Raw genomic sequence first — 12,673 nt, forward strand, 5'->3', positions numbered from 1 at the left:
TTGTCCTTCCTCTATTTTAAAATACCTCACTATTGCCTCTACTATCAAATGTAAATTCTTCTGCTAGGTATTTAAAATTCTGTGTTACCTGGCTCCAACCCTCATTTCCAGACTTATTGTATATTATATCACTTGATACGTGCTACATTTTAGCCAAAATGGCCTCCTTGCTGTGGGAAATCCCATCTCCTATGTCTGTGCCTCTGCACTGGCTGAGCTGCCTCACTTGACCTTGTCAAATCCCTAACTTCTTCTGGACCTTATGCTCAAGTGCCATGTCCTACATGAAGCCTTTCCTGTTCCCTCAAACTGTTCCTCTCTTACCCTCCGCTCCAAAAGTACATTTACTTTATGAACATTTGGTATTTGTGTGCATTTTTCAAAAATGTGATTCTTAGCACCCTTGGCCCCCTTTCTATTACTTTTGAAGCAGAAGTGGTATTAGGTAGGACTGGAACCATTTTATATTTTTCTTTGTTTTATTAATTGCTATGACTGAAGAATTAATCACCAAGTGGCTAGCTACTGGTGATGAACTTCTCTTTACTTCACTAGTTGGACCTTGTAAAGTAGACACATCTTGTTGCTGGGCCACTCAAATCCTTCTTTGTAGGGCCTGAAGGCTGCTACGGGCCTGCTGAGCCTGGTCTCTGCTTTCTTAGCCTTCAAGAACCTAGGATTACATGCTCAACTGAGTTAATCTGTCCTAATGTCCAAATGACCTTGAGAATATTTCTGAGTATGAACACAGACAGGTATCAATAATGTATTTATCCTTGTTGTGAGGTTTTCTTATTTCATTATTCTGAGGGCTCTGTTAAAGATATGCATAACTATCTTATGATAGTGCCACAGTTGGCTACTTTTTTGAGATTAAATATTGAATGGGCCAAATGGGTCAAATGAGGTTTAGACTAGTTCAGCAACATACAAGTGAGGTAACTGGTCTTGCACCTGTTCCTTTGAGCTACTTTTAGGATTTTTTTTTTTGAAGTTTAGTGTGATTGATAAGAAGTGACATGTATTCTTCTACCTGACTGGCCCGCCTTCCATGAAAAGGTCTTTTCAGTTGACCAAAGGGGCAACTTTTTCCTGATCCTTTCAAAAGGGCCTCTTTTCCACTCCATGTATGTCCAAGGTGAATTTGTAGCCATTTGGTTCCACCTTCCTCTAACACTTGAAGTAAGCCCTTCTGATGCACTCTTTTAGGATGCAAAGAGGTCCTCTTATCTTTTCATTTCTGTTACATCTCCTCTCTTCTCTGAGGCTGCAGGGCAGGATTGTTCTTTAACCTGAGTCCCAGCTTCAGGGATAACCAAGAGGGAGGACAGAACCTGTAACTCCCAACAACTTGTGAGTCAGAGTGAGCAAGGCAAGACCTCACTAAACATATAATTATTTTGAAATTTGTATTCTGACTTAAATTTGGATTTATAACTGCACTGTCCTGAAAGAAAAGGTGGTCTGGATCAGAGGATAGTTTTTATAAGTTGTAAGCTACTAGAAGCACTCTTGCCCTGTAACCTTTTTTTTTTCATTAGTTTGGCTCATCACTTCTTCTTTCAGATTTCATGCTACTACCATTTTTCCTTATTTACTGGCGTCCCCAAATCCCCAGCCCTCAGACAGCTAGAAAACTACAGGTTTCCTTCACTTTACTCAGTTCCATAGTAAGAACATGTCGACCTTTTAAGTATCTAAAGAGAATTTCCTGTGAAGCACTATAGTCCATCTCATCTTCCTCTACTATTCTGTCCTCACAGGTAGAAAAAGATCGGAATTCTCATAACCTTCTTCCCAGAATATCTGCTTACTCTCCTAAGGCCCTTTCTGCTTAAAATTCTTTTTTGAGTTGGGCTTTTCCATTCATTCATTTCTGATTTTATGGCCATAGAATCAGTTGGCCATAGCTGCCCAGAATAAATGTGTGGAATCTGCTTGGCTAGTTCTTTGTATGCTCAGAAATTATCCTTCTGTGCCAGTGCCTATGTCATGGGAAAGCCGGTGATACTAGCCCTCCATCCCCAAAATCCATAGTTTTCTTAGAAAGAAATGCTCTGCTTTGTCTAGGCTCCACATTAGTCTCCTCTCGTTTCTTGCCCCTCTTGTCCGGAACTTCACATTCTCTGACTGCTGCCTAGCTTCCTTTGAGCCTTTGTAGGCCCTCTTCAGTGCCCCTCCCTTCTGTGGCCAGACTTTCTCTATCCTTGCCCTGGCACTGAACAGACTTTGCCACTTTCTGCTCTTGTTTGGCACCCCCCCACACTCCGCCTTGAGTTTCCATTCTCTCTCTCCAATATCTTCCCAAAGCTTGCTCACCTTCGTTCTCCTTTCCCCTGACTTGTCACTGCTGTCTACAAACATGCCTTAACTTTCATTTCACACTTCCCTTCCTTCCTTTCTTCCCCCACCCCTTTCAGTGTCAGGCTCCAAGAAAAAGGTATCTTCATTTTCTGCCTCTGCTTCTTCACTCCCTTTACTGAAACTGCCCTTTCAAAAAGTCACCAGTGGCAGTTTAACTTAAATCGGATGTCCTTTTCCAGTCCTCAACCTTCTGTACCTCTCTACAGCTACTGCTCTTCACAAAAAAAAATTTTTTAATGCAGTTTTAAAATTGACCTACCTTTTACTTGAGGGGTAGTGTGGCATAGTAGATAGGGCACTAGATTTAGGTACCCTAAAGGAAGAGGTCTTGAAGAAGAGTATTTCGAAAAGCCTTTGCATTTGAGTCTGTGCTCTCCCCTTTTCTTACTCCTTTTCTTTATTAGCTCTGTCCTCTTGTGCAGTATTAATTTTTATTATTTTCTGTCCTTTCTTGTCCCCCAAGCTTTCCATTACTCTACTGTCATCCCCTCACTTTCTTGGACCTTGAAGCTAGTCTTATTTATAGGCCTCAACTCCCTGTGGTTATGAGATTCTCCCAGGACACTAACATGGGGTTAACTTTAGAAACTGCATACCTAACGTATAGCAGCCACAAGGGTTGCAGGGATGGTGGGAGTAGCAGGATAGCTGCCCCTCGGAAACCTCTATGCCATCTTCCCATGATTTCTTCATTTGTAGATTTGATCTGTATACCTCCTATGCTTTCATCCCAACCATTTATTTTTTTAAACAATGTTAAATAGCATGGGGCCAATCACAGATCCCTGGATGCTCTACTGTGGACCTTTTTCTAGGCTGATAGCCATTCAGCCAGTTGTGAAATCTGTCAGAGGTTCTTAACCTTTTTTGTGTCTTGAGCTTTGACAGTCTGGTGAAACCTACATATCTTTTCAAAATAATGTTTTTAAATGCATACAAGAAAATACAAAGGATTACAAGAAAATCAATTACATTGAAATACACCATTCAAAATATTTACAAAACAAATTCTTTGACTCCAGATTAAGAACGCTTGGTGTAAATGTACTCTTATTTAGCTCATTTCTTTCCATTTTGTCTACAAGAAGGCATGAAAGATATCCAAGGTCTCACCTCAGAGATCATTCTTCTCGATATTTAGACAGAAATATCTCCATTCCCTCTTAAAGTATTCAGAGTTGAAATCTTAGGGACAGAAATTTTCTTGCCATGAGTCCCAATTTTGCCCAAAGCTAGTCAGACAAAGAAAACAAGTTTAAATTTGTAAAAGAAATTATTCTCAAGTAAAAAGGACTTCTATACAGGGATTTGTAAAACCTCATGATTAGTGTGCCTGAGCCCTAAAAGGTAAATCAGTCAGAAAAAAAGATTGTCCATAAGGCAGGCTGAAGCCACACTTATGCTTTCATCTTACCTTCTAAGGTAAGTAATTCCCCTTTAAATATTTCATTTCTTTTCAAATGATGATGAAGTTCTTACAAGAAAAAGGTAACCTTTGCCACACTGAGTCAGACCTGTGTTCCAAATAGCCGCGGAATTTTGACAAAGGCATCATAGGCCATGTCCTGGAAGGTCATGATCATCTCATATGACATCATCTAATTTACCAAGGACATGTCCTAAAAATCCAATTTCATCACTTCAGGGATCTGTAATTTTGTTGGTGATGATACTCTCTCATGGACACACATCAAATCCCCAGCCCCTGCTTTCCCTCTTCCTCTTCATATCTTAGGAGAAACTCTTTTGTGTTGCTGTGGGACAAAACTTGCTCTTCCTCCTGGTAACTTTGTGGTGGGCCATTGGGGTCATGGGGCCATTCTTAAAGCATTTCCAGGTTGCTGAAAAACTTGAGGCCTTCAGAAATCCATGGTCACTTATATGCAAAGCTCAACATTTCTTCTAATTTTAGTATCCTCTTAAATAGTCATTTGCACTGAAGATGTTTCGACATAAAATTTTAAAATCCTTGATTTAAATATCTTCAGTTGCAGTCATTGTGTGAAAGTAAGGTATGCCTAGAGATGCTACAGCAGTACTTAACTGGAGAAGAACTGCAAAATTTATTTTTGTGAAGTCAGTTCCTGCAGTTATATTATAATTTCAGCTGTGTTATCTCTGCTTCAGGTGACATTTTCGTTGGTAATGCCTCCTCTGACATTTTCTCTTCGAGTTTTTGTGTCTGTGTGTAATAGTTAATGATCCACAGTTACATGTATCTGGGAAGTATGAAAGGAACTTTGCAGCTAAATCCCTTTATAAAGAGAATTGGTTCCTAAACTTGTTTCGTAAGTCATCTCTTCTGTGTCTTCAGTTTTCCTAAAGTGGGGCCTGGAGCTTGAGTTATATATAACCCTGTCCATTTATGTCCTTGTTACCACTCTTGAAACCCTGAGTTTAGCCATCATTTGAATACTTCACCCTCACAAGGGAATAAGATGGAATGGTTTCAATAACAAGTCATACTTTTCCCTGGCTCTCTTTTGGGGAGCTTAACAATTGGTGAAATGTTCTTTGTTAGTTAGCTGCTTTCTCTGGATTTCCCTCTTCCGGGGCTGTTCTTTCTCATTTTACCGCTAGATCATCTTCTGCCTCCTGCTTGCTAAGCATGGGTATACCCCAAGGTATACTTATTATATCTACTAAGTCTTGTTGATGAATTGATTGGTCTTTAAAGCCTGCTTATGGTGTAACTTCTAGGCACCTTTTGCATTTTCCTTACATGATTCATTTTTGCCAAATTCATGTATGTACTTTTTCCCTGAACCTCTGCGACTCTGCTTTTGCACAGGCCTAGTCATACAATACTTGCTGATTCCTCTCTGATGCTTAGAATCCTTATCTTCCCCAAGGTATAGCTTAGGCACCACCTCCTACAAAAAGGAAGGTTTTCTTGATTCCTCGAATTTTAGCATTCTCTCCCTTCTCAAATTAGTTTGTATACATATTAAGCTTCTTGAGAACAGGGAATATTTTTCATTTTTTTCTTGGTGTCCTCCATCCCCATCCCATCTCCATGTGCCTTGGACATAGTAGATACCTAAGTGCTTGTCGAGTCGAATTATATATTGAATTATTTTAAAATGTAGTGTTGATTTTGTGCTTTGACTTAATAGATTTTAAAAGTATGCTTCCCAAAATTTTATCCTTGAGTGGGCCTACATTAAATTGCAACACTACATTATAACATATGCTTATTAAGCTCCTACTGTGTACAGATCACTGTGCTAGTTATTGAGTGTAGTGTGAAATCTTTGACTGTCAAAAATTTATTATTTATTATTTCATTTTATTTGTAATTGATTAAGCTTATGTTGAAATTCATTCAGAATATATATTTTTAATTTTGTAGCATTTTAATATCTTAATATCATTATTTTGATCCTTTAAGAAGTGAGTCAGAAGCTTTTATATGATAGAACTTATTGGCAATAAAATAGGAAATTTTCCAAATTAATTCTTTTTTTTTTTTTTTAATGTAGCTTGCCCAGTATCAGCTAAAGAAAGCTCGGGCTGAGGCACAGAATTCTTCCAAACAGCAGAAAGGGAAGAAAAAGCCATCAGCTAAAAAATGTGAAGAATCTTCACATACTTCTAGTATTGATCAGTCACAGAGTGATGAGTTGTACATGACTAGTTCTCAGAGAGGAGCATCAGTGACTCCTGATATAACGAGAACTTTACATACTGGAGAAATAATCAAACATGACCAGTCCTACACTATTGAAGTAAGTATCCAGATTGAAAAAGATTTTTGAATGAAACTTTTGTAATGATAACAACAGTAACATCCCTTATTCATTTTGGTACCATTTAATATTTTCTTTATTTCTTTAATTTCACAAGTGGTCATACTTAAAAATGAGTGTCCTTCTTTGTAAAATACAAACACACATTGGATTTTTTTTCTTTTCAACTTTTATTGATGTTTTTTGTTTTTATTACATAACATTCATTTTTCAGATAAGCTAAATACACAGATATTCTTTTGTTGAAAATAGCTACAAAACAACTAATGGTGGAAAATGAAGTTTTTTTAAAAAGTAGTTCAAGATCGTAAATATAATAGAAAACCAGTAAAGTTGTTTGCATCTATGAAGTTGCTTGTAGATTTTTTGTATTTTACAATAGGAGATGGATGGAGTTAGAAATAATTATTTCAATGTGATAAAGTGTCCTATATACTTTTTTAAAAGGAATAATAGTGTTTCTTTTGCTTGGAAAAGAAAGAAATGCAATTTTATAAGGTGGGAAGGGGAGTTTTTGAGGGACAGAAGATTCAGAGAATTCAAGTTCAACTTCTAGCTCTGTGAGCTAGGGTAAGTCACTTAACTTGTCTGAGCTTCCACTTTCTTATCTTTAAAATTAAGAGCTTAATAACCCTGATAATCTGTAAGGTCACTTTCACCTCTGAATTCCTTGCTTCTTTGATCCCGTTTGGATATTCATATTTCTTACGTAAGCAATACCTGTACTTTCTTTTAAAAATGTTTTGCTTTTTACTATGAAAAGTTATCAGCAAGCATTTAAATATGCAAATGAGAACAAAAAAGTTGATTATACACAAAGCCTTGAACTCCTGTTATATACATTGTTTTTTAAAGAGATATATTAATCATATATAAAATGATAACAAAATCATTCTGTGACTCTTTCTGAACTGTTTTTGGTCTTTTTCTGTGTTAATGTACTTTTCATCTGACTACTTTTGGGAAATGCCTCTGGTCCTCACTGAAACAGTCATCATAAAAATAAATGGCCCAATTCTGGTTGGTTCCCTTTATATCTGCTCATTCAAGGACATTATAGGCTAGTGGTTACTTACAATGGAAAGGAAGACACCTAAGTAGTTTTATACAGAGTTGGCATCATATTTTCCCATCTGGGTGTAGCATGAGGCTTGTTGTCAGGGTCATGTACCTACTACACTTACCTCAACTGTGGACAAATAGTGTTTAGACCTGACGTCTTTTTCAAATTAGTCTGAGAGATACAAATTTATAACTCATTTATCTATATTAGATCCATTGGAGAAATTAAATTTCTTAGGTTGACGTTTTATTAACTTGATAAAATTGTAACATCTTTTTACATTTAAGTAGCAATTGAACTAATTTTGCAATAATTTGGATTGCTTAATAGCCTTAATAAGGTTTAAAAAAACAAAATTTAATAGCTAACTAATTAGCATTTTCATTAAATGAAATAGCATATCTCCTTTCACCCCTTGTCATATTTTGAGTATGTTTGTAGGTGTAGCTACAAAAACTTGTGTGTGAGAAGAACTTTCCTTGTTCCACTTTTCAGTATCTGGAGCAAAGGCTCTCAAACTTTGTGTTGTCTCAGAGTGCTCTCTAGGCCAGAAGAAATACCCAGTACTTATTAAGTATTTGTATTGTGTATTAAGTACTTAGTTCCAAACAACTTCATAAGTATTCCTATCCTAACAACTTAGTAATAACTATTTGAAAAAATAATGCACATAAAGTGAAAAAAAAAGTTTTTTTATTTTGTTCTTAAATTACCATAGTTACTTCAAAGTGGGATGTGTATACTTTTTAGGCACAATTTCTTAAACATTGGAATTAGATTTAACACCACCATCCTCATTTCCTGTGGTGTTTGTGTCCATGTTTCCCTCAGAATTTTAAAATTTCACCGGGTTGCTATGGTGTCAGCAAAATTTGAGAATCAGGTATCTAGGGTGTTATCTTTGGAGGTAAAACAGAACACTAATGCTGACTTCTTCCAGGATGTATGGTATCAAAGGAGTTATATTTTCCTCCTGATTCAGAGGATAATCGGGGGAATTTTAGTCTGGAATGCAGAATACTGTAACAAGAAAAAAAAAGAGAGAGGGCACAGGGTGAGCTGAATATGAAGGGGTGATATCTAAAAAAAAAAATTCAGAGTTGCGAGGAATGTACTGGGAAAAAGAGAAAGGGAGAGCTACAGTATAGTAAATCATCTCACATAAAAGAGACAAGAAAGAACTTTTACAATGGAGGGAATGAGGGGGAAAGTGAGAGGGAATAAGTGAGCCTTACTTTCATCGGATTTGGCTTCAGGAAGGAATAATGTACATGCTCAGCTGGGTATGGAAGTTTATCTTACCATATAGTAAAGTAGGGGGGAAGGAGAGAAGGGAGGGGTATAATAGAAGGGTTTGCAGACTAGGGAAAGTGAAAATCAGAAGCAAACACTTTGGTAGAGGGACAGGTGAAGGGAGAGAATAGAATAAATGGAGGGCAGGACAGGATAGAGGGAAATATAGTTAGTCTTTTACTACGTGACTGTCAGGGAAATGTTTTGTATGACTACACATATATAACCTTTATCGAATTGCTTACCTTCTCAATGAAGGTGGATAGGGATGAGAGATGGGAGAGAATGTAGAACTCAAATCTTTAAAAAGAGTGTTAAAAATTGTTTTTGCATGCAATTAGGAAATAAGATATATGGGCAATGGGGTATAGAAATTTATCTTGCCCTACAGGAAAATAGAAGGGAAGGGGATAAAGGAGGAAGTGCTGAGAGAAGGGCGGGTAGATTGGAGGAGAGGGTAATGAGATTACATGCTGTCCTGGGGTTGGGGGAGGGTAGAGATGGAGAGAAAATTTGAAATTCAAAATTTTGTGGAAGTGAATGTTGACAAATGAAAATAATTTTTTTTTAAAAACAGGATGCTTCTTTTAATCCTTAAGGAGTTTAAAAGTCCATTACTATATATATATATGCCAGCCTTCTTCACAAAAACCTCTTTATACTGACTAGCCCATCCTGCATATGACATTCCCATGTGTGCTTGCCATCGAAGTAAAACGCAATTCAAAGTGCCATTTTCACAGTCTTGTGGTTGGTAGTACAAGTATTATTGTCTTCATTTTTACATACGAGGAAACTGAGGTTCTGAGACACAGAGCCAGAGGTTTTAACCCTTGGTGGTCTTATTCCAGTACCAGTGATTTGAACCCTCAGTACTTTTATTCCAATACCAGTGATTTTTCCAATAGATTCTCCTTTGTCAAAGGACCGAACACCAGCCACCAATGACAGTGTGCTAAGCCTCGATGTCAGTTCCAAAAAAAGAGTTAGAAAAAATATTTTTGAACAGTAGCATTGTATTTGGAATAATTGTATCCTCCCAAGATGACTCCTTGAAGCCTCATTTGGAAATTTAAATTTATGCTAATTCGGAAATGAAATTGTTCTTTTATAATCCCACCTCATACATATTGATAGGAAAAGGTAACAGTTTAGTCAAGCAAGGTCTTGCAACTGAACACCCCTCCCCCCAAAAAAATCCAAGGTCTTTTTGAGGATATGGGATTTTTATGAAGGTACTGGGAATTTTCTCCTGAACAGTTTGAAGCTCTCCTGTTTCCTCCAGAAGCCCAGAGCCAGGGCCTTTTTACCTAGGCACCCTATAGAACCAGCATTTTACTGTCCTGCAGTTTTGTTGTAAAAAATGCATCAGCTGCTGCTCTTTTAGGTTTCTAGTATTATCTGCCAAGCCAAGGGACGGGATGTTGCTGCTTGGGGAAAAAAAGATCGTCCAACCCCTTTAGGGTATTTATCAGGTCTCTAGTTTGTGCTTCTTTTAGAAACCTCCCCAGGGCAGAGTAAGAAGCTGAGACTTTGAGAGGTTTAGTCATTTACCCAGAGAACAGCCACAAGTCAGGCCTTGGAGGAAGCAGGTACTGGAGATAGAGATCTGAGTTAAAAGAAAGACCATCCCTGCCCTCATTGAGGAGCTGCATAGCACCATACAAAAGGGAAGTGAAAAGTGAGGAGGGAGGGTGGGAATAATGGTGAGAGAGTCAGGAGCAGAGCCAGAAAGGGAATGGAGGTGGGCTGGCCCAAGCCCTCTCCAATATGGAGATCCAGGGGGATAAGGAAGCTGGCATGACCACATGGTGTTTCAGGAGAAGTAGAGCCCAGGTGCCCAGGGAAGTTCCAGAGAAAATCAGAAGCAGAGCTGGGAGTCATGTCTTTTTACTATTTGTTAGCAGAGCCTTGAAAACCCCAGGGTTATGTGTTCATTTGAATGTGGGGGACTCTTAAATGCATGTCTAAGTGTTCAAAGTATAAATGAAAAAGCACCAGGCTTAGAATTAGGAGATCTGAGTTCTAGTCTCAGCTGTGACCCTTGGTGGATAGGTAGCCTCTGCTTTTTTAAAAGAGGGATAATCCTGAGGGCATTGGACTAGAGGGTCTCTAAGGGCTCACCTATCTCTGCGTTTATGGTCCTGCGATTTTCCCACAGTTGTTTTGAGAGAAAAGTTAATGTTATGTTCTAAACTTTTAAAAACTCCAAGCAAATCAGAGGAGTTGTTATTATAGTTGCAGATACAGAACTGAAAAAATACTCCTTATTTCTGCTTTCTGGCAGCACAGTGACAGGTTTTTGTTTTTTTTTTTTTACATCTTTTTTTTTACATTTTTTAACATCTCTAAATTCTAAAGATCCCATGATAATATTTTCATATTACAAGTTCAAACTAAAGACCTTCAACCTATTTCTAGTGTCTCTTGGAGATTCACCAACACAATAAAAGCTTACTTAGGGGCAGCTAGGTGGTGCAATGGATAGAGCACCAGTGCAGGAGTCAAGAGGACCTGAGTTCAAATCTCACCTCAGGCACTTGACACTCACTAGCTGTGTGACCTTGTGCAAGTCACGTAACCCCAGTTGCCTCATCCTGGGTCATCTCCAGTCATCCTGATGAATATCTGGTCACTGGATTCAGATGGCTCTGGAGGAGAAGTGAGGCTGATGACCTGCCCAACCCTCCCTCATTGAAAACAAAGTCAAGTGCAAGTCATGTCATTATTTCTCTGATGACATGGTCTTCTTTGGCAACGAAGGACGAACACACACGCAAAAGCTTACTTACACTAACCAGTTTTAGACTAAATTTCCAAAGTGCATTTCTTCCCACAGTCTCATAAAGTAGGTTATATTGTACAAAATGTTGTTATCTCCCTCTTTCAGATGAGGAAACTGAGGCTTATAGAGTTGAAGGTGCTTGCCCAGCTAATCAGTGGTAGAAGTGGGACTTACTTTTCCACCATACTTTGCTATGAAATTATTTTGAATAATAACTAATACTTAGGTGACACTTTTAGCTTTGCTAAGTACTACACATACATCTCATTTAATCCAGGCTCTAGAATACTTTGAAAGAGATGTAGAATTAGCAGATGACTCTTGAAGGGCCAGAAATGATTTAGTCCTATCTGAGGGCTCGGTAGGTTGAGAGATATAGATAGTGTGTGGCAGAGCGCTTTCAGTAGATCATGGTTTGTGTTTCCTCTCCCCTTCTGTGATGTTTTGTAGGCTTCTCAACTTTTCTGCGTCCAAAACAGAACTTGTCTTTCCTTGCCCACCTCCACCTACCCCCCTTTTCTGTATAGGACACCACTCCCTTTCTAGTCACATGTATTTGAGACTTTAATTTCCCTTAGTCAACAGGTATTTATTAAGCATGAACTATTGTGCCAAATGCTGGGGACATAAAGAAAAAGGAAAAATAATCAGTTCCTTCCAGGAACTAATATTCACACATCTAATTAGGGCAAAGTGTTTTCAGTTCTACCTTTCTAACTTTTTGTCTCACTGGTGCCTTAGTGAGGGATTAGCTCTAAAGTATAGAAACAAATAAGGATATCTATGATTGTGGAAGGAAGGAGAATCAGTGTGGATGCCCAGAAGACTCATCAGTCAAGTTCAGTTTTACGCTGAAGACTTCTCGATTATGTTCCTAATTTGAAACGAAGTTTTTGAGGTTTACGTCAACCCCTGCCCCTGCTGATCCTCATCCATGTTTCCCCCTTCTGGCTTATAGATTTCCTCCAATAATAAGTATAAGAATAATAGCTAGCATGTATACAGCACTGTAAGGTTTGCCAAGTGCTTTATAAATATTATCCCACAGCAGCCCTGGGAGATGAGGAAAATGAAGCAGACCAGAGGTTAAGTGACTTGCCAAGGGATTCAGCAGTCTTATCTACTGCTCCACCTAGCGCAGGTGAAGAAAATATAAGTATATTCTCTTAAAATCAGCACTCTCCCCATTCTTTTCCTTTTGAATAAGATGCGTGCTTCCAGAAAGTATTCTAGATCTAAGTCTTATCTCCCCTCACTGGCAATTATGAAGTCAAATTTACCTTCTGACATTGGGGTCACTAGTCAGTTTTGCTTGTCACCCACACTTTGTATGCCATTGTGTACTTGTTGCAGCTTTTGGAGCTATCAATTTTATTTCTGGCTTCTTTCTTACACCTTGGCTGTTGTGAATGTGTAGGT

General features: G+C 38.2%; 1 protein-coding gene and 1 long non-coding RNA gene across 3 annotated transcripts in view; one reads left to right on the forward strand and one right to left on the reverse strand.

Moving 5' to 3' along the window:
• Window positions 1-12,673, reverse strand: part of LOC140530917 (uncharacterized) — a 1,083,438-nt gene that overhangs the window by 137,951 nt on the left and 932,814 nt on the right. The gene's annotated exons all lie outside the window — the stretch shown is intronic.
• LOC140531006 (A-kinase anchor protein 9-like) overlaps window positions 1-12,673 on the forward strand; it is a 62,209-nt gene that overhangs the window by 9,660 nt on the left and 39,876 nt on the right. The window contains exon 3 of the mRNA XM_072650206.1: window positions 5,847-6,092. Within this exon, the coding sequence (XP_072506307.1) occupies window positions 5,847-6,092 (246 nt within the window). The remainder of the gene's footprint in view (window positions 1-5,846; window positions 6,093-12,673) is intronic.

Source organism: Notamacropus eugenii, chromosome 3 (genome assembly GCF_028372415.1).
Source record: "Notamacropus eugenii isolate mMacEug1 chromosome 3, mMacEug1.pri_v2, whole genome shotgun sequence".
Classification (NCBI taxonomy): Eukaryota; Metazoa; Chordata; class Mammalia; order Diprotodontia; family Macropodidae; genus Notamacropus; species Notamacropus eugenii.